This window comes from Zeus faber (assembly GCF_960531495.2).
Source record: "Zeus faber genome assembly, chromosome: 19".
Taxonomy (NCBI): domain Eukaryota; kingdom Metazoa; phylum Chordata; class Actinopteri; order Zeiformes; family Zeidae; genus Zeus; species Zeus faber.
The window spans coordinates 15,356,422-15,378,318 of NC_137206.1; the positions used below are offsets into that span (position 1 = coordinate 15,356,422).

Below are 21,897 nucleotides of genomic sequence, written 5' to 3' on the forward strand. Positions count from 1 at the left end.
TTTTTACTAATTTTTTGATGACGCTTGGCCAGATAGCAGATCCCAAAGAGAGATCCTTTTTTAAAACAGCAGGTTAAAGATAGTACATTTGGAAAAATAAATAGTTCATAATTTGCTCTTCAGACATTTTTCCTGCTTGATTGTCTGACTACAAATGAACAGACTACATAAATAAGTCATTTTCACTCATACACATTATGCATGTACAGTAAAATCAACATTACAAAAAGAAAAAAACCAAAACTTTACAAAAATCATTTGTGAAAAGGCATGTACATGACCTTTGAACCAATCTTGGTATAAATCATTAAGAAACAAAACTGAAATGTAATAGAGTGCATGTTAAGATTCAATGTCAAATAAATTATTCGCCTTTTCCCCCCACGGCACACCAAATCCTTCACTTGGTTCTCCATTTATCACCCCTACAAAAGGCACTGATCTTCATAAACCAATGTAAATATTGAATTTCTCATAACATTTGATAATCAATCATTTCTTGTTTTTACATTTACAGAGGGGAAAAAAAAAAATAACTGTACACAGAGCAATATATTATCAGACAATAAATAATTGGTTCCTTTTATAGAAAAACAAAAACGCAATTAGAATGTATCTTGGTCTTAACATTTGTGAAACATCACCACTGATTTCAATATATCATTTTATATTCTTTTAATTACACTGTTACTGTTTGTTGACGGGGTTAGAATATTAGTTTAAAACAAACCAAGACCCCCAAACCACGACAACAACAACAATAATAATAAACATAAGACAATTGCTTGTTTACAACATTCTTGTAAATTCAATGCAAACTCAGAAACTGGAATTCTCTTAATGCAACCTCCCCAAACTTCAGATCTGGTCTCATTAATAAAGAATACATCAAAATTAAGTACCATTCATAGCATTCATTCAATAATGACAGTCAATCAAAACCTTCAAGTCCCGCCCCCCCCCCATCACCAAATGGCAATTTTTTTTATTTTATTTTTTTACAAATAATAAGAAAAAAGTAATAATTCCGATTACTCTGATTTTCACTGACAATTTTTTTTTTAAATGAAACATAACTAAATTAATGATAATTATGTCTAAATAAAGACTTTCTGGGCAACGTGTAGACACTGGGAGCTGCAATTCTCTGATGAGCCACTAGATGAAGCCCTCAGGTTGAAATGTGGTGACCTGTTTTTCAAGGAAGCATCTGGGAAAGGGGCGTGTGCTTAATCTATTGATACTTTACATGAGGTGTCAATTCAAAAAGGCAGGGAAATTAGGACCAAAAAAAAAAAAAAAAGTACATTCATTTTCTGCAGCATCAGCCAGACCATCAGTAGTGTGCGAAAAACACAGCTATTCACACAGAAATGATTAAAGGAAAAAAATAAAATAGAAATGCTTGAAGGAATGTTCATTTAAGTAATGAATCAGTGACTCTCCACTTAATGGGCAGCATTGTCTTTGTGCATTTGTACGTGTGCAGATTTCATCCGGCCGTCTACATGAGTCTGCAGCAGGGCTCCTTGGTGTTGGACTGCTCTTCCTCGGGGGCTCGCAGTTTCAGCAGCGGAGGATCTCCGCTGGCTGGGGTGAAATATACTTGGCTGGGGGCGGACGCCGCCTCGTCGGCGCTCGGGGTGAGTCGGATCTCCTGAGGGGGCGCTGGCGCTCCCTCCTCCGCGGCGGGGGTTTCCTCCTCTGACGGCGTGGGCAGGGGCGGCGCCGGGTACTTGTTGAGCTTGGCGGCCGCACGCTGGCGCTTCAGGTCGGCCAGGGTGTGGTGGGATTTGTCGCGGGTCATGCTGTCCACTACGTCCCCCTCCCCCGGGGCCGAAGAGGTTGCGCCCGGGGCCGGGGTCAGCTGGTAGGAGGCGCTGCGCTCCATGAGCCCTCCGCCGCTCCACAGTTCGCCAGGGACGGAGGAGGCCAGAGACACCGACGTCCCCCCATTCCCCAAACTGGTCGAAAGCTTCCCCTCCACTGTGTCACTGTTATCCAAATGTGGCACCGCGCCGCTGCTGGCGGTCTGGTGGGCAGACAATACGACTCGTTTAGACCGTTTTTTTGAAAGGGAAACAACTCAAACTAGCATTTCTCAACTAGTCACCCAGACATGTTGCCTGACTAGTGTGAGGAGATGAGATTGAGTTTATGTTGTGATGCAGGTGATTTCTTTGTGATTAAGTACAATATTGCAGTTAAATTTTAGAAGTGGAAACAAAATATTGCCCATGTAAGGCAGAGTAACTAATCAAAGAAAAGAAAACAAAAAAAACCATTACAAATTCCAGACTAAACATACTCCCTTACGTTTAGTTTTGAACTTGTAATGTTTTATTTTTTGCCCCATAATATACCAAATACACAAATCAACATTAAAACCACCACTAATAACCACTAATATTGGGTAGGGTCCCCCTTGTGGCGCCAAAACATCTCTGACCCGTCAAGGCATGGACTCCACAAGACCTCTAAAGGTGTCCTGTGGTATCTGGCACCAAGACATTAGCAGCAGATCCTTTAAGTCTTGTAAGTTGTGAGGTGGGGCCCTCACGGATCGGGCTTGTTGTTCCACCACATCCAACAGATGAACCATTGGATCGGACCCTAACCCCAGCCATCCACATGATGTAGAAGAAACCATGGTTCATCAGACCAGGTCACCTCCTTCCATTGCTCCATGGTCCAGTTCACTCACGTGCCCACTGTAGGAGCTTTCAGCGGTGGACAGGAGTTAGCATGGGCACTCTGAGCGGTCTGTGGCTACACAACCCCATACGCAGCAAGCTGTGATGCACTGTGTGTTCTGACACCTTTCTATCATAGCAGCATTAATTTTTTCAGCAATTTGTGCTACAGTAGCTCCTCTGTGGGATCGGACCAGAGCCGAAACCGGCTAGACTTTGCTCCCCACCGCCATTAATGAGCCATGGGCACCCATGAACCGGTTGCCGGTTCACTGGTTGTCCTTCCTTGGACCACTTTTGGTAGGTACTAAACACTGCATACCAGGACCACCCCACAAGACCTGACGTTTTGGAGATGCTCTGATCCAGTCGTCTAGCCATCACAGTTTGGCCCTTGTCAAAGTCGCTCAGATCCTTAGGCTAACCGATTTTTCCTGCTTCCAACACATCAACTCGAAGAACTGTTCACTTGCTGCCTAATATATCCCACCCCTTGACAGTGGCCACTGTAACAAGATGAGCAATGTTATTCACTTCACCTGTCAGCAGCTTTAATGTTGTAGCTCATCGGTGTATATACCCCACCAAAAAGAGGCTGTGGCCCGAAAAACATGATACCAACCGAACCGCGTGGTTTCTGAACAATTGAAAGGGAAATACAACATGTCACAGTGGTGTTGTTACCATGGCGCTGTGCTGGTGCAGCTCGTTGTCGGTCTGCCGGTCGTCGTCGTCGTCTTGCGGCTCGGGCTGGCGGCTGCGCTCCTGCCACACCATGGCCTCCTTGTGGTGCTCCCGCCTGTACAGGCTGGAGCGCTCGTTCACGCTGACGCGCCGCACCACCTTCCTGCAGACAGGGCAGAGAGAAAAGGGAGCGGCGTGAATCGCTCCACTTGCTTTTCATTTCTTCCTTCCTTCCTCCCTCCGGCGCTCAGCTCGCTTTCCTCCCGTCGCCTCACCCCCGGCTGCCGGTGCTGGAGGCTCGGCGCTGCAACGTGCCCTTGTGCCGGTCCTGGCTCTTCATGATGGCGTCGTGCTTGTGCTTCAGCTCCATCAGTTTGGCCCGCACCTCCTCATCCACGCACACGTCTGACGAGGAGGTGAACAGGAAAAACGTTTATGGCATAGCAGCAGCATTGGCATGAACTCTGAGAAAAGTAGACTATGGGGAACTATGAAATGGCAAGTTGATGTATTCCCAACTTCAAATGTTTTGCACAATAGATAACACGTATACTTATATACTGTATATAATCTTAATATTACATGATTTTATTTTACGTTCCTGTACTTTTAAGTTCAAGGTAATATCAGAGGTTAAGAAGTAGGCACTTCAAATCAAGTGTGTTTTGTTAAACTTGTCTTACAAAACACAGGGTAAGCTTAGACAAATTCAGGCAAAATATAATGTGATCAATTATCGAGTATAAGGGAAATATTGGTCGATTAAATAAATGTTTCCCCTCTACTAGGGTTTAAGACTTTATCATCGTATAAAGCCTGTGCGTTCCTACCTAAAGGCGTTTCTTCCAGAACAGACTTTGTGTTCAGATTGGCCCCGTGGGCCACCAACAACTCTACCATCTGGAGCTGAGAAAATACAAACAATGGCACCAGTTATTATGGAGGAAACGCAGGAGAAATGGACGTGATGTAGGACACTCAGTAGGACGGTCATCCGTTGAAGAGGAACGGTCTTGAACCTGCAGAATATTATTACGAAGGAAGCATTGGCTATCTTAACTCTAATTTCCTTTTCAGGTAGTGCAACTGGTATTGTTGTCTCCTTAAGTGTTTTGTAAATGGTTCCTCATAGCAAGACATTGTTAACCCCTTTATTTTTGAAAGGAGGCATATTTACTTAATGACACACCTCTTCTCAACACTCCTCCTCTACTCCTGTTCACCTTTAAACCCCTGTTTAATGTCGCACCTTGGTTATATGATATGGATATATTATAATCCTCAAAGTACAATAGACAGGACGTTTGGACACGGAGGGAGAATAATGCGGAAGAACTAAATCCACTATTTCATTAAGTCGTTGCATCGAGTGGATGAAATTGAGGAAGCTTCAAAGCAAATAGTGCAGTACTTTGGTCTTTAGGCCTTCCCTTTGTTTCGCTAATGCGAAAATAGTCACGGTTACTTGAGATCAGCACAGAAGAATGTTCCGGACACTTTGCTTTGTTCTCAAAAGTGATCTCTAAGACAGAAGAGCTTAAGCAGAAGATTGTGTCGTGTTTCCAGATTGAAAATGGCTGCTCGCGGGTTACAAATGGGAGCGGAATCCCGCTGAGGCTTCCCTCAAATGCTACATTTGGTGGAGTGACTGCAGCACTCACCTGCCCCCAGCAGGCGGCAGCGTGCAGCGGCGTCCAGCCGTCCAAGTCCTTCGCCTCCACCTGAGCCTTGTGCTCCAGCAGCCGCTCCGCCACAGACATATAGCCGTTAGCCGACGCTATGTGGAGCTGGTGGAAGACACGGTGGAATTACATTTAAATTATTATTATTACATTTAGCCTGTTTGGAAGCGGTACCCGAAGTTTTATTTTTATTTTAGACACACAGAAGTTTCTGTTTCTCACCAGTGTTGCTCCACTGTCGTCCTGAGCACTGAGGTCCGCTTTACTCTGCACTAGAGCTTGAACGTCCGTCAGCATCTCCGTCTCTTTAGCACCGCGATACTCGTCTATATGCGCCTGGGTAATCCCTAAACACACACACACACACACACACACACACACACACACACACACACACACACACACACACACACACACACACACACACACACACACACACACACACACACACACACACACACACACACACACACACACACACACACAATTATGTATGCAATTTAAGACCTATTTCACATCCATACTGGCAAAAAAAAAAGTACGAAGGAAAATCCCACAGGTCTCAAATATACTTGTGACGTAGCCGACTGTCGCGTGGGGGCTTCCGAGTTCCCATGAACGCAGCATCACTTCCGACACAAATTACAGTTTTCCCGAGTTCCCGCGAACGCAGCGTCACTTTCGGGTTTGGCACGCTTTCAACTGGAGAGCCGTGTGCGCAACGCAACACCGCAATACCAGAGAACGAGTCCATTGGTTAATCGAGAGGAGGGCGTGGTTCTCTCGTACGGATAAAAAATATATATATATATATATATATATATATATATATATATATATCCGACACCAACACACCACCTCCCCCAAAAAAAACCTCTTTGGATCTGGACGTCTCACACAAGTCATCCAAATTGACGTGAACAAGTGAGATGTTTGCATCCGTCAACTTCATAATCCAATACATTTTTAAGGCCTGTCAAAACCGTATCTACAACATTTTAAGGCCTACAATTGAGATTATTGGATTTTAGACTTTTTAAGGACCCACGGAAACCCTGTCATTAAGAAGAAGAAACATTATAGAGTTGGGTTCAGTCAAACACTGAAAGACGAAAAGCAGTATCTTTTCCTGCAGCCAAACTCCCTTTTTATTCTCGTGACCTTTCATTTTATTCCGAGCTAAGTGACAGCAGACAAGACATTTAGGACAACAGAGAGAGGTTTTCAACATATTGCTCATTCCCTACTAACCCTTTTCGGCCATGACCATTTCCAGCAGCTCCAGTGTGGCTTCGTCCTCACATAGGTCGTAGGGCATGTTGCCATCAGCATTGACCGCCAGCAGGTCCGCCCCACTGGAAACACACACACACACACACACACACACACACACACACACACACACACACACACACACACACACACACACACACACACACACACACACACACACACACACACACACACACACACACCTCTCAATTTTCCCAATTCTTTGATAAGGTATAGGGCCATTTTTTTTTTTTATTCAATTGAAATTCCCTGAACCAGAGTTGAGAGCATTTGCAAATGACTTTCTAAACCACTCAAGCAAGTTCGCAGGCACGCCGCAGCACCAGATGCTTTGTTTATGTCAACACGACGTTCTCCAAGAAGGCTCTTAATCTGTTTACACAGAACAGAGTTTTATAGCTTAGTGGCTTAAAGTTTGCAACCCTGGCAAAGTGGAAGGATTCTGTTGTGCGAGGGAAAGTGCCAAAATTTGCCAAAATGTTACTGATCACTGGCACTGGATCTTTTTTTTTTTTTTTTTGTCTTTTTAACTGGCACTGGATCATTAAATGATCCAGTGTCAGTTAATAAAGATCAGTAACATTTTCTAATATAATAATATAATATGAATCGCGTCGGTGCGAGACAGAGAGGAATGTGAAACACGGTGTGTGTGAGCGTGTGTTGGCAAGATAAACATAGCACATCACACTCTCATATACAGTTATGACAGTGCTGGCTCCACTCACACTTGCACAAGCAGCTGCACCAGCCCCGTGTGGCCACAGGTGGCGGCGGCGTGCAGCGGCGTCCACAGCTCGCTGTCGCAGGCGTTCACGCAGGCGCCCGCATCCAGCAGACACTGCACCATCTCCACAAAGTCATCAATGCAACACTGCGGGGGACACGTGGCGTTATGAGGACCCCCGGTGGACGGCGTAACCTTAAACGAGCTGTTGATTTACATCTAGAGAACGTCACGGCAGTCATGACGCCATAAGGCTTGTTTATATGCATGTTTATGACTATGCAGCCCATTGTTCCATCACTGGACATCCGCCTTTGCCGGTTGTGGTGATAAAAACAGAAGAGAGACTGCAATGCCTGGGCCCTTGCTTTGAATAACAACGGAGAACTGTGTTTACTTTTCTATATCACATGCCACTCTGATTATATTACTACGCTTATCATTATATTTATACTATAATATGTTTATATTAGTCTTTTGTATGCGTTGCCAACATCAGTGACACATACCGCAGGGAAAGGTTTTTTGTTTTTCTCCCCTTCCCCCTTTTTTTGAACAGTCCAGTGTCTTTATTTAGGCTCCATGTCCCAAGGCCTCGCAGAAAACTCTCACAAAATATGCCTTAGTGTTAACTGTCCGAGAAAGGAATGTCAGTCTGAGCAAATCCCCCCTAAGACTTCCACGCCACCACCAGCTCTCCGGGTAGCATGGTGGGGGAATGTCCCAGCGTGTTCATGGATAGCCTATTCAGATAAGTGTGGCCTCAGCCAAAATAAAGACAAACAGTGCCCAAAGTGCTCCCAATGATTGCACAAAACATAAACATGCAGGCTGCGCTAAAAAGGCGGCCTGCTTTGTTCAGAAGAGTCACCGCTGTTCGTTTAAAACCGCGTCCACGGCCAATACAGCGACATTTAAGTATGGCTGCAGAATCATTTTGGGAATCTGATTGAGATCACTCGGAGAGTCTCAATACCTTTTATTGAATCCTAAAATGCTTTGAAAAATGTCTGTTGAATTTCTGACATGATGTCATTTTTCCACACTGCAGTGACTCGTATATGAAATCTGTTAAATCTAAAAAGTATATTTTCTAAACCAGGGGTTAACCCAGTTAATGTGAAATTTCAGATATTGGGTACTGGGCTGAAAAGTATAAAAGCTGGATTTGTGAATGTTTTTGGTCACATGCGAGTGTTTATCTGTGCATGGAAAATTGGCGGACTGAGGGTTATAGACGCTAAATATCTTACGCAGCTACTTTAAGCCCCTTTCCCACGCACAGTGAAAGCCGTAAATCGACTGGCAGTGTTCCTTATCGGCGTCATGTGGGAACAGGAGTTGGTGGCGATGTTCCGTAAAAGTCGTTCTTTCCGGAAAATTGCCGGTACGGCTGTGAATGGAAGTGTGTGGGAATGGAAGCAGTAATATTGTTATAAGTAGTGGTGGAGCCGAATCGAAATAAAGCACAAATGGTGGGGTTTTAAGAATATTTATTTTGTACAAATATATAAAAAAAATGATTTATTTTTGGAGGAAAAAAAACAAACAAAAAAAACAAAAAAAAAACACGTTCGGAAAAATAGGCAAAGGCGAGAAAGTGAAACGCGTCCCGTCTCTTTGGAGACACGTCTTCATATTCTTTTTCTTATTAAAATTGCCACTCAGACCCTGTGTCTTTTACAGTTAGGTGTGCGGTGCGACTGTGCGGGCACATCGGATAGGCAGCAAGGAGCCGGAGGGAGCGAGCGGACAGGGAGCGGTGGAACAGGTGGAGAAAGTTCCTTCCACCGAGGCAGAGAGTGTAGAACAAGATGAAAATGATAAAACTGATTTAATAATAATGGGTTAGGGATATTGAGTCCGGGGACAGGGCTCTGTCCCCTCTCAGTCAGTGGAGGGAAGAGCACGTGGGGCGGGGAGACAGGGAGCGAAGTACTGGTCTAAAAACCCATTCTGTTGCCTAGTCTACTGTGAAATTAGACATCTCTCACACGAGCATTAGGTAATGTATCCGGAACAGCCATCTAATGTGGGAACAGACTCCAAACTGAACTTTTCTGTAGAGGAGGCGATGTGGGAATGACTACATGCTGCGTTTGCCGAATATTTTTTATCCAGCAATGTTACGGATTCCATGTGGGCAAGGGGCTTTAGATATAGCCACATTTGGTTCTGAGGTCCAGGTTTAGTTCTCACCTGAGCATCTTGCAGAACATGTTGTGGGCCAAAAGACATGTAATTATATATTATTTTGGATGGAAAGAGCCAAAAGCCAACTACACTGAATTAATGTAGAGGTCTACCTGATGCAGGGCCGTGAGTCCGTCCTCATTAAACAGGTCTGGACTGACTCCACTATTGAGAAGCTCCCGCACTGCAGAGAAAGAAAGACACACACACACACACACACACACACACACACACACACACACACACACACACACACACACACACACACACACACACACACACACACACACACACACACACACACACACACACACACACACACACACACACACACACACACACCTTGTGAAAGACGATAAAACCATTGAAAACCCACGCATGAGCTTCTTTCTTTGAGCTTATGGGAGATCAAGTATCAAATATGCATGAAACACTTCCTTCTGACCTTTATAGAGCGTCACGCTGCAGGGTAACTATTGCTTATACGGTGGCCAGGAATAAAACTAAAGCTTAAAGCAAGATCCCGTAAATGTCACAAAGACTATTACCTGTTTCGAGGATGGCTTAAGATGATGTACTGGTAGGATAGGGTTGATTTCATGGGGGAATGGGAAGTGTTTAATGCAAGTTTTAAAGCATAAAGTTTAAAAAGTAAATAAAATAAAAAAACTGTTTTTATGAGTTTGGTCATTGTATGTGTGTTCCATGTTGACGTACCCTCCTCCAGGTCGTTGCGTGCGGCTGCCTCCAGTAGGGTGATAGTGTTTGGGAATGCCACTTTACAGGTGCGCCCCTTCTTCTTATCTGCCTTGGCCTTGGACCCACGGGCTGTGTCCTTCTCCATCTGCGCCCAGCCCTTCAGCTGCTGCGCCCGGCGCTTCTGGGCGTGTTTAAGACGCTCCGTGGCGCCCAAACGCCCCACAGTAGCCATCTCAGCCAGCAGCTCGCCGTGGTCAGCTGCCATGCCCCCCACCACGCCCCTAGACCGGCCTCCAACCTCCGCTGCCCAGCTCTTCTTTGGCAAGGGGTGTGTTAAATGGCTGTTTAAGGTCTCTAAACACTGCAGATGTCCACCCTACCCTTCCCCGGTTGCCCATAAAATGGGCCACCCTGGAAGGCCAACCTAATCTTTGACAGTGCCAATGGTGACAGCTCAAATAGCAGGAAAAAAGATTTTCTGACAAAAAAAAAATCTTCTCGAAAACAGTGTGATGGGGGGGGGGGTAAGCTCAAAACTAGACAAAGAATCAAGTCATTGTGGATTCAGGTGACAAAAAACGTCATAATTTCTCATGAATAATTGACAGCCGGGTCAGTTTTCCCCGTCCTCCATGACCCGGTTTCTCTTTGTTCACTACAAAGTAGAAGAAAACTTCCAAAACAGGCCAAATATCCATAGCAATCCAGTGCAGACAAAAAGTATTCCAAAGTGTAGCACTCGAAGCTGTGGATGACCATCCAGGGTAACTTGTTTGATAACCTTTTGGATGGAAATAAAGCGAAAGAAAGAGAAGGGGAGGGGTTGACCTGCCAGCTTATCTCCACTTGCGATGATGCCTGCCACCAATTAACACCTCTGGTTCGGGATCCAGTTCCAGAGAGTCCATGCTGACAATTTACAGTGTGCTATGAGTCGTCGTCCCCCCGTGCGTACAACCGTACGGCCGACTCAGAGCGGAAGGACCAGGTCACACATTCTTAAGACTGTGGGGGTAGAAAGTTTTTCCAGCGCGGAGAATGAAAAGGAACATTCACAGGATTTAGCATTGCACAAGGCCTTATTCAAGCCAAGGTGACAGTGTCGGCATTCAAATCGCCACGGGTGGAGAAAGGAAGGTAATCCAAGGGGCGGTGTGTTTGGTAGAGCCTTCCAATCTTCTGCAGAGGTAAATAAAAAAAGAAAAAAGGGTTCGGCAGGAGCAGGTTTTCAGGCGTTCATTCCTCAACGATTTCTACTTTGTTCTCACCTGTGTGTGTGTGTGTGAGGGGGGGGAGAGAGAGAGAGAGAGAGAGTGTGTGAGTGCTGTGTTACAGTATAATGTACACATTGCTCTCCTAATCCTGCTATCTTTAACCATTGAGCTCCTTCCCCACCCCTACTCCGTCCACTCCCTCCCAGTGGAAACCTGAGACAGTGGGACGTTTTTCCATTAATGATTGACACACCCTGTGGTCCAAGAAAGACTTTGCCACGGCCGCCGCCGCCTTCCACCGCCTTGTGCCCACGAGGACGAGCGCCACGGCCGGGAGAGTTCACGGGGCAGCGCCTGAAAGGCTAGCGTGCAGTGTTTTCGTTTATCGTGCAAAGTTCCTAGCGCGACGGCGTCAGTCAGCGAGGCCTCTCTCGCTCCCCCGCGCACGCCGGCCCCGTCGGGGAGGGTTACACCGCTCGCAGGCTCGGCTCTTTCCAGGCACTTCATCCATTATTTAGGCTCGAGCTTGCTGAGGGGAAGGTCAACTAGAGTCACTCAAGAGAGATAGGGAGAGAGTGAACGTGCAAGGGACCAGGCCTCGGCGTGAACGTGCAAGGGACCGGGCCCCGGCGGCCCGCGGCGAGCATGCGAGTTTGCACTGTTGGCTATTGAAAAGTGCATGCGGCACGGACGCAGCCACAGCGGTCTGGACATCTGCCGGCCAGGAAGAGATACGGAGCTTAGAGGGAGTTCATAATAGTTTGGTTATGGTTACAGGGTTTCCCTCGGGTCGTTTACTTTGGTTCTAGGCCACGCAGAGGGAATTTCTGCGGGGTTTCATACATGTCGGTTGAAATTCCAAAGACTATTTCACGAACATCAGTTATCTAAATGATCCAGGGCCATAATATTATTACACCAATATGTTTGAAAAATCTATTGTCAATTTGTCATTTGCATGTTACTCTTCCATCAGCCAATGTTGACATTCAGTGAAACTGTTCTTGGGATATACTCATGAGTAAGGCTGTAATAGGCTGGTGGATACGGACGTATACAATGAGATGCAGACTGGGTGTCTTCTTTGTAAATTCACATAATCCTAATGGGAGGCCAACATCATTCCTGTTGAAAAAAATAGAACTGCTTTGGGAACAGACTGTTGCCATTCTATCCTTCTACTATTTTTAGGAAATCTTAACTCTCTTTCGTCACTGCCGACAATGTAAGGATTTCCTCAGATTCAGGCAATATGTTAACACTCCCTGTACATCTGTGAAGTGGCAGGCGAGCACAGGGATCAGTTACACAAAGAATAACTGACATGAATACTGACTTGTAGCTCACACCAGAGCCATAAGTAGACATGGATGAATCAATACATTTTTAATTATTTCTTAGCACAAAGAAAGTGATAAAACAAAGTATGTCAATAAATAAAATAAACGGTGGCGAGGGGATGGTGGGGTTTAAGCAACCACACCTGTCTTTGGTCCAAGTAATTGAGTTTGGGATCAGGGTGGCTGTACTCGTGTTGCTCGTTAGAGCAAGCAACAGGTGAATCAACATAAAACCCCCATCGCCGCACACACAGGGGAGATCCTCTGTCACGACAGTGTTGCACCTGCTCCCGGCTTGTTCCGTCTTGCCCACTCTCTACAATAAACTGATGTGCTTGCAACATCTCTGCCTGTGTCCCTGTATCGAAGGGCCCTGAAAACGCCGCTCAGGTGATGTGCGGCAGGCGGATCTGCCAAACAATTGCTCAGGAAAGGTAAGAAAAACCAAAGGGCTTATAGTAAAACATCCCCTCTAGGATTTACATGATATCCTAATACTATGGATATTAGTTTCCTTAGAAGTTATGAATAATAAATTAAAGAAAGGTATACCCACAATAAACACACATACTGAGTATATTAACTATGACAAAGGTGTTTTTTCATATTAGACCTACTGACAGTGATGGACAGGTTTTGACAGAGAGGGGGCTGGTATTCCAAAGTGTAGGTCCTCTGTATTTTATGGCATATTGTCCAAGAGTTGTGTGACAATAGGGAAGATGAATGTCCTTTGCTTGTCTGGTTGATGATGAATGGACATCGGAGTTAATTAAAAAGAAGATGTGAAATCCATTAAGTAAGCTGTGCTTTTGAAATGTACATTTATACAAAAAGATACATATTTGATGGATATTGATGTTGGAGATGGATAACAGATTTAATTTGATGAACAGAAGAGCAGATGGTTCATGGTGATTTGACGCAGTTGCCAATATTAGGGATATATTTTGGATTTAAAAAATTTGAAGGGAAGAGGGACATGTACTAGCCCAAATGATGTTACCATCAGGTGGGCAGCAACAACGTTTAGGTAGGTGGTACGTGTCAAAGTAAAATACGCATGAATGCCAGGACCCAAGGTTTCGCAGCAGAACATTGCCCAGAGCATCACACTGCCTCCGCCGGCTTGCCTTCTTCCCATAACGCATCCTGGTGCCATCTCTTCACCAGGTAAACAGACACCCATCCGGCCATCCACATGATGTGGAAAAAAAACATGATTCATCAGACCAGGCCACCTTCTTCCACTGCTCCATGCTCCAGTTCTGACGCTCATGTGCCCATTGTAGAATAAAAAAAGTAAATCACTAAATGACTCAAAGCTGAGCTGTGGCTTGAGAAAAGCCACAACAGTCTAGTAAAGTAGACGCCTTGGCAGAGACCTTTACAGAGAGCGGAATCACGCTCACAGGCAGCGTACTTCTAAGAGGACAGCAGCTCAGTTAAGGCGCCGGTATACTCATGGTGAAAAACATATTTTCGAACCAAATGACACACTGAGAGAAAGGCATGAACAAATAGATTTGGATTTGTCAGTGGCAATTGATCTATTTGTCTCCAATATATCCTATTTGTCTCTCAATAGTTCGCTCTGAGGGCTTGCAAATTATGTGCAAGCCCTCAGAGCAAACTATTCACCACTTTGCAGACCTCCCTCTGTCAGCAATTGGTCCAAATAACACACGGTTGGTTGCGTCATGGTTTGATTAGCCGGGGGGCAGAGTGCAACTCTCGTTTACAATTCAATTAAAGTGCATGGAGTTTGTTTTGAGTATACTGACAAAGGTGTGCAGGGAACAAAATTATTTCTATGCTTGAATTGCAGTCCTCTGCCTACAACAGCCTCAGTTTGCCGTCTGCCACTATCCAGCCTGAAGTGGACCAGTCTCCTTCCTAGCACCAACAATAAGTTAACCTAACCAACATCTACAATCAACCAATTTTCTTCCGCGTCTTACTGTGTCTATTTCTGCCATTTGTGTTAGTTTAACTGTAATGTATTGCATAGCATGTAATCATGTTAAAGTGGGCTTTGTGTACTTTAACAAAAGTACAGGCGGGTTTGCTAATGCGAGGTATCCCTTGCAGGGGGCTAGTGACGGTGTGTCTCAGGACAGACCTAGCTCGAAAGAAAACATGCGAGTCACGTGATCACCAACATCATACATAAACATACCTGCCTGTGCTGGAGGTGCATGCAAACGAGAGCAAGACTGATCCGGTTACATTGTGCGAGTACTACATTAGCTACGTGAAAGGAATACTGATTACACGATTGACTTTTCTTTGCTGCTATTAATGACGTAGAAGGAAAGACTCCATAACTGCCGTGGAACATAAACATTCACGAGGCGGCTGGGATGAAAAGCTTACTACGAATGCACACATAGCACTGACACTTTCAGCAGTGAGGTTGTATGACGACAATCAAATAAAATAGATTGAATGTAACCTGTTGATCCAGTCGCCCCTGTTGCCCTGAATCATGGAACCAGACCACATCAACATTGTTTAATTTCAGGAGCCTCGTGAGCTATTTGACATGACCTGCCACGAGCCATTCATTGCAACAAACAGCGGCCAATTTTGAATGCTGAGTCGATGCAGCTCAGCGATTCAGGAATGATCCTAGCTTCTATCTGAACCAACGTCATGCGGCCCTGGCGACACTGCCCGATATTCTAACTTTAGTCAGAGAGAACACGGCACGGCACACTTGTTATATGGTTATTTTCTGTTCACATCTATGCTTTGGTAACATGTTTTTAATCAAAATGTCATGCCAATAATGCTTCAGCATTATTCAGAAAGCGAGAGAGACAGAGAGAGAGAGATATTTTTAGGCCCCATCACGTGTAACGGGTTGAGCGCCTTCATATAACCGCAGAGCAACCTCAGCAAGACCTCAAACGGAGGGCAAAAGAGAGGCCGACAGATGCAGAGCCGAGCAGACGAACAGCAGAGGGGGTTGCCGGGGACAGGATACAGAGAGAGAGGGGGCAAAAGGATGTGGAGGAACGACGCGCTACGATGATAGAGTAGAATGCGAAGAGGAGGAAGGATGGGGAGGAGACGCGTCAGACTCAAGTCAGACTCGCCTACTTCGACGGCCCTACTGCTTCTACCCAGGAAGCATGGGTCACTTCCTGTCGAAAAGGAGCTTGAGATCCAAATAGGGGTTGTCTATCACGAAAGCAGCACTGTGTAACTTTTGGTATTCAGGATTTGGCGCCCCTACAGTTTTCTAAGTGCAAAACTCCAGCCCAGTGTCCGTTAAGAATCAATTCCGACGGACAAATTTGAACCTTATCGATCGTGTTTCGATAACAGTCTATGTTACAAACGCAGATACAATGTACAGGCTGGGCGCACATACTGGGCCGCCTCATCCGCGCCACCGGGGAGGTGGCGTGGCTAAGTTTCAGAAGTGACGCGGTGCCGTGAAGTGTAAAGCACTTTTCCTGCGGTTTCGTACCCAAACACAGACGTTACATAGTGCAAGAACAGGCGTTCGGGGGGGATGGGTGGGAATTAAGGAGGTGTCATTCTTTATATGACAAGTCCGTGTACCATCAAATGATTTTGAGGCTGTTATTTTAAAAGGTTAAAAAAAAAAGTTGCATAGTGTTGTTTTAAAAAGTTACCCATACGGATGGGGGATGCAACCTAGGTTGTTTCTCAGACCCCCACGGACGGACAGATAGATAGACAGATAGACAGGTAGGCTAAAAGGTGCATTGGATTTCACTAACACGGCTTGTTTCGGGTCTCTGTTGACACCGACTCAAAATGAAAGGAGATGAACAACGGGCCTGCTGAGCTCAGCTGTGAGGTCTACACTGCACAGGACATGTTTCTGTTGATGCATTAAACTCGGTCACTGTCACAGACAGGAAATAAGCGACAAACAGTATTTTGGAGCTGTGGAGTTGTATGAAACTTCAAAGATAGCTGCCAAGTTTTGGGCTATTTCCAATTGACTTTCACATTATCAGTTGCAAACGTCTTCATATTAACTTCCGTTTCTTTTTTTTTTAACAACGCTGCACTGAGTGTTGGGGATGGGAAAGTGTCGCCTTAAGTTGTCACTGTTCAAAAAGTGTAAAAAGGCAAAAAGCCCCAAAATGCTTATTTTAGAGAAGACCATCAACTTCAGCTGTGTTTTAATAGTTTAAATAGGTACATGTATACATTTATGACTTTCTGTATCTCTTGTTTTGGAATTGTTGACACAAGCGGAAAAAATCTCAGAGATAAATACAAAATGCTTATTGGATAATATTGCAGGCGCTGCTCGATAAAGTTGTGCAAATTTAGTTCAGGCAGCAATCAGCAGGATTATAAGAACTCAAATCAACAAACGTGCAAATCTATCATTCCCCTTTTAACTAACACTGACTACAGTGTACTACCAGGGTGCACTTCCACCACACATGCGATAGTAAGAACAGGGCTGTGGGGAGAAAAAAATAAAAATAAAAATGATTATCATCGAGGTTTACTGACGCAGCTCAAAGTGGAGGCTGTGAGATTTATTCTAACATCCCCTCTTGGCTCCGTCCCAGTGAGCTGTACGTAGACCCTAAAAATTGGGTGATTTGAAGACTATGACATGAGCGGCAGAGGTCAGAACCAGGGTACTTAGACGTTACGTGATGCACGTTGAAGTATTTTCCCTCCCGTTGGAAAAAAAAAAAACATGACCTTTCCGCGCAAAAATAAATAGATAAAACGCAGAACTATTTCCCACAAGCTTTTAGCAGTAGCAGTACTTTGATGGTGGAGAAGTAAGTTTGGGAGTCAGTCACTGCATTGGACTCTGAAGGCCATCTTGGTGGGGGGAGTGTGTGGGTTTGAGCAAGGCACTTGTGACCAATCACCTCAGTGGACCGGCTCCTTGGGCAAAGGAAGGAACGTTTATAACCAAAACTATGGGTTTGTAGCAGTAAATCAACCTCATTAAATGAAAAAGAAAACAGTGAAGTCCCCCTGTTAAGACATTTTTTTTTTTTTTTTTTATAACCTAATCCAGCTTTGACAACTGTAAGTAGAGCTGTTTGACCACCACGAGTACACACACACACACACACACACACGAGTTGATTTTCGGTGGCGTACAAACAATTACCAGAAAAACATAAAGTGTTACAATTCCGAGGGGAAGCAGACGCTGTGAAGCGGGGGCGAATTCATGGCACTTACCGAGGCGGCGCCGCCGGGGAGCTGCTTCTTTAACGGCCACGGGTGCTCCCTCCGTCCCTCCCACGGTGTAACGTTTAGGAATTACCGTGAGGGGATTAGCCGCGGTGAAGCCGCCGCCGACAGGTAGCGGGGGTTTTGACAGGCGGGCCGGGGGCGGGGGGGGAGCCGGCCCGGTGGGCTGCGGTAACGGAACCCCGCGGGCGCGGTAAACAACTTTAAGAGCTTCCAAAAGCGAACGCGCGCGGGCGGGTAGCGAGCGTCGAAGCCGCCGCGTCACGCCTCACCTCGGCCACGTTTTGTGACGTGCGCCGGCGTCGCTCGTTCCGGACGGCGACCGGCGGCTCGGCCCCGCGAATCGGCGCCGAACCAGCCGCTGATGGGCGACCGAGTCGTTCACGATGCGGAGGCCCCGCGCGCTCGACCCCGAATACAGTGGATTGTCCGCAAGCGCGGGCGTTGAGCGGCGGGCGCCGCGACGTACCTGCGGAGCCGGCGCCGTCCTCCCCCGGGTCAGGTGCAGCCCTCCGGGGGAAACGCTTCACCGTAACAACCAGGTCCCCGGGCGCTGCGAGCGGATGTCCCGCCAGAGGGCGCTGCGGTAAAGGGCCGTACGATAAACGCGGCGTGTTCGTCGGGTAATGGCGTTTGTTTTCATTTAAAAGACAAGAGTTAAAAAAAAGTCACGCCTTGGATGTACTCTGGCGATTGCAAAATTGCTTTGAATAAAACGTCCAAAAAAAAAAAAAAAAGTCTATTCATGTAAGATGTGGGAATGATATGTAATTACACTATTTATTTATCTGTCTTTAAAATCTTTCAAAGTTCTTTGTAACCTCTGTTTTGTGGCGTGGTGTATAAATATATAAATACATGTTATTATTATGATGATAATTATTATTGTTGTTGTTGTTGTTGTTTTTATTATTATTATATTATTACCATCATCAGATTATTATTATTATTATTATTATTATTATTATTATTATTATTATTATTATTATACACTATATACTTACTCCTGTATTTTAACGGCTCACATCCAATGTGAATTGGAGTGTTGCATTACCGCCCTCTTCTGTAACCAAATGCTATATCCTACTATTTCAAATAAAAAAAAATCTGGTAATTATAAAAAAAATCTAGAATTCATTGTTAATTATTGTTATTATTTCTATTATTTTACATGCTATGTACTTCTTATCTTCTACTTATTATTATTATTATTATTATTATCTATATTTTTTATACTATATACTTCCTGTTGTATTTTGACTGCGGCTGGCGTCCAATTTGAATGTTGCATTATCGCCCTCTTCTAAATGCTATATCCTACTATTAAAAAAAAAATGATTATAAAAATATAGCATTAATTGTCAATAACTTACTGTTTAATTATTATTACTTTTATTATTATTGTTATTATGATCGCTGTTATTATATTTGTAACACCACAGCACCCCTTTGTTTGTTCCTCTAGTTTGTAAATAAAGTTTATAAAAAAAAAAAGTCACAAATTTGCTCTGCCTTCACCTGTGCTGCAGGTAATTGCTGCTTGCTTTCTGCAGTTTCTGTTGAACGTGTTGGGGAAAACTCCAGAGAGAGAGAGAAAGACAGACACTATTAAATAATTGATGTTATACCAAACAAATTCCTGGCAGCGTGTAGCGTGGTGCAGAAAAAGAGGTTGACAGAGAAAATGAGAAGAGGAGGTAAGTCACCTTGCTGTATGATATTGTGCCCACACACACACACACACACACACACACACACACACAATAGTAGTGTTAAAGTCATTTATTGAGAGTGTTATTTGACTTCACCATATTGCCAAAGAATATAATATATTTTTTTCAAAATAAATACTACTGATACATTGAATACATACTTGTTAGTAAATTCCAAAGGTAATTGGATTGTCTATGTGATGGCCTAATCCTGAGGAAACTCCCAGTGGCTGAGGCCCAAAAAACAGATAGACAATGATGACCCTGTAATCTGTTGACCCCTCCACTGACCTGGCAGATCAACACTGCAGTGATACACTGCACACGCCCAGCGACCACAGCGAGGGCCACGAGGGGGAGGGGGGCTCAATTATGTTGGGGAGGGGGGCCGAGGACATGAATAATAGTTACTCTGAATAAATACGCGAGGAATGACTTTGTGAAGGCAGATTGCAGTGTGAAATGAAAGGAGGCGCTGAAATAAGTCGTACCATTTTTGAAAAGCTGTCCGTCACTGTACTTAGTTAAAGGTTTTTAGAAAATAAACTGCACAGATCTATATGGAGGGACCTATAGGGACCATAGGTGTTGGGGATGGTAGCAACAGGGTCTGCTGGAGCAGCAAATGATAGTCGTAATGTTTTTCCACCTGCGTGAGACGTGCGACGCAACGATTATATCGTTTAAAAACAACGGTTGACGTAAGCCGTGTGCTCATATTTCTCAATCCGTCTGCGTGTCACGGTCTTATTAAATAAGAGTTTGAGTGTGTGTGTTTTTGTGGTGTTTGTGTTTGTTTGGGCTTGGCTCAACTTGATTTCATCCAGTCAAAGGTGGTGTCTTTGGGCAGCTTAGGGGAGGATTTGCCCGGACACAATCGGTGCACGTGAACAAAACGCACTCGTTCTGGACGGCGTCCTATTCATATGCTTTCCCATTCTTCTCGGCCGCGGCGGCACTCACTAATCCACCCCAAACCTATTAACCAGCTCTCCGGCAGACAGGAAGGGATCGACCGGCAGCTCGTTCTCTAATCTTTTGTTTTGCGGGGGGGAACGTTCTCACCAGCCGTGCATCTGAAGGGTCTCACCGAACGCTATAAACGGTCGGACAACACGTCGGTCGTGCCCAAGCTGGTTCCCAAGCCAAATGAACCTGGTGAAATCGAGGTACTGGGACATGCCCGTCACGTCTCACACATGCTGCTTTGGTGATAGAGAATTAACTAAGTGGACCCTACTGGACTCAGAGGAAAATCTTGGTGAGGGCAACGTGAATGAATTTAGTTTCCCTTGAGCAAGGCACTTATTCCAGATGACCTCTTTGGACCCTCTCCTCGGGCAAAAGTAGAGAGTTGCATTGGCGCTGATTTGATTTCTCAGTTTAAGAGGTTTAGCAATTAAACTAAAACCACAAAACAGCCAATAAAGCACATTCACTTGTATGTATTTGTTAGGGAATTTCTACAAGGAAGGTGGAGCTGCCAGTTGAGGGGGAACTTTCTATCAGATGTCCAAAGTGTCTCACCACTGATAGCCCAACGGGTGAATGAGGTTTGTAGTTCACCATGTTCATTTATAACTATTGGTTTATCTTTTTTTTTTTAACAACATAGTATAACTGGCCTGTGAGAATTCACACAGTGATATCAAATCAGGCCGTCAAATCAGGCCTCAAATTACTTACATTTCTCACAAGCGCTGGCATAAAAAACCTCAAAATCAATCTTCGTTCACATGTTTACTATACTTCAGAGCTGCACCCTTGGCCTTTATGGCACCACTTGAAACAACTTATGTTAATCGTGTGAATTCAGGTCTTTTTCCACAGTTTGGGGAAAGATGGTCGCTCCGGTTCAAGGTGTGAACGGGCCAACTTGGGCATTTAGCAGCTTGTAAGATGCAGAGCAGCCCCAAACTGTGTTCAACAGCGGCCGCTGCAGTATCCCCTCACACATGCAAAGCAGCATCTCTGGGAAGAAACCTGCCAGTGGGAATCCTTCCAATCCAACTTGTTTTCACTGTCTTGCTGGGAAGCAAGAGTTTGGACATTAGCACTACATTAACCTGAACAAAGCCGACATGCATTCCTGAAACTTCTTCTCTCACTTTGAATGGCATTCTGCATACTACCAGGGAGCCCCCACTGTGCCTCTGCACCCCCTGAACCTGCACCTATTTAGTTCTTATAAGGGTGCCCAAGAGGCTGGAGCCAGAGTGGTTTGCAAATGTATGTGTCCTCTATGGGATTATTATTATTATTATTATTATTATTATTATTATTATTATTATTATTATTATTATTATTTATTTATTTATTTATTTATTTATTTAATTGTTATTATTATTATCTTTTCTTACTCTTACAACTCCAGACATGCAAATGCTGAAAAAAATACTTAACTATTGGTTGAAAAAAAGAGAGAGTTGGCAGCGTTTGTGGC

General features: G+C 44.7%; 1 protein-coding gene across 1 annotated transcript; it reads right to left on the reverse strand.

Moving 5' to 3' along the window:
* Positions 1-1,504: 1,504 nt before the first annotated feature.
* On the reverse strand, positions 1,505-18,237 carry ppp1r16a (protein phosphatase 1, regulatory subunit 16A; the record flags this gene model as incomplete). Its single annotated transcript, XM_080020654.1, has 11 exons — positions 18,212-18,237; positions 9,990-11,239; positions 9,386-9,456; positions 7,081-7,226; positions 6,311-6,414; positions 5,282-5,406; positions 5,039-5,164; positions 4,208-4,283; positions 3,653-3,782; positions 3,378-3,540; positions 1,505-2,032 (listed from the first exon to the last, which is right to left on the reverse strand). Exons 2-11 carry the CDS (start codon positions 10,234-10,236, stop codon positions 1,505-1,507), a joined length of 1,716 nt encoding a protein of 571 aa, XP_079876780.1. The 5' UTR covers positions 10,237-11,239; positions 18,212-18,237.
* Positions 18,238-21,897: the final 3,660 nt, after the last annotated feature.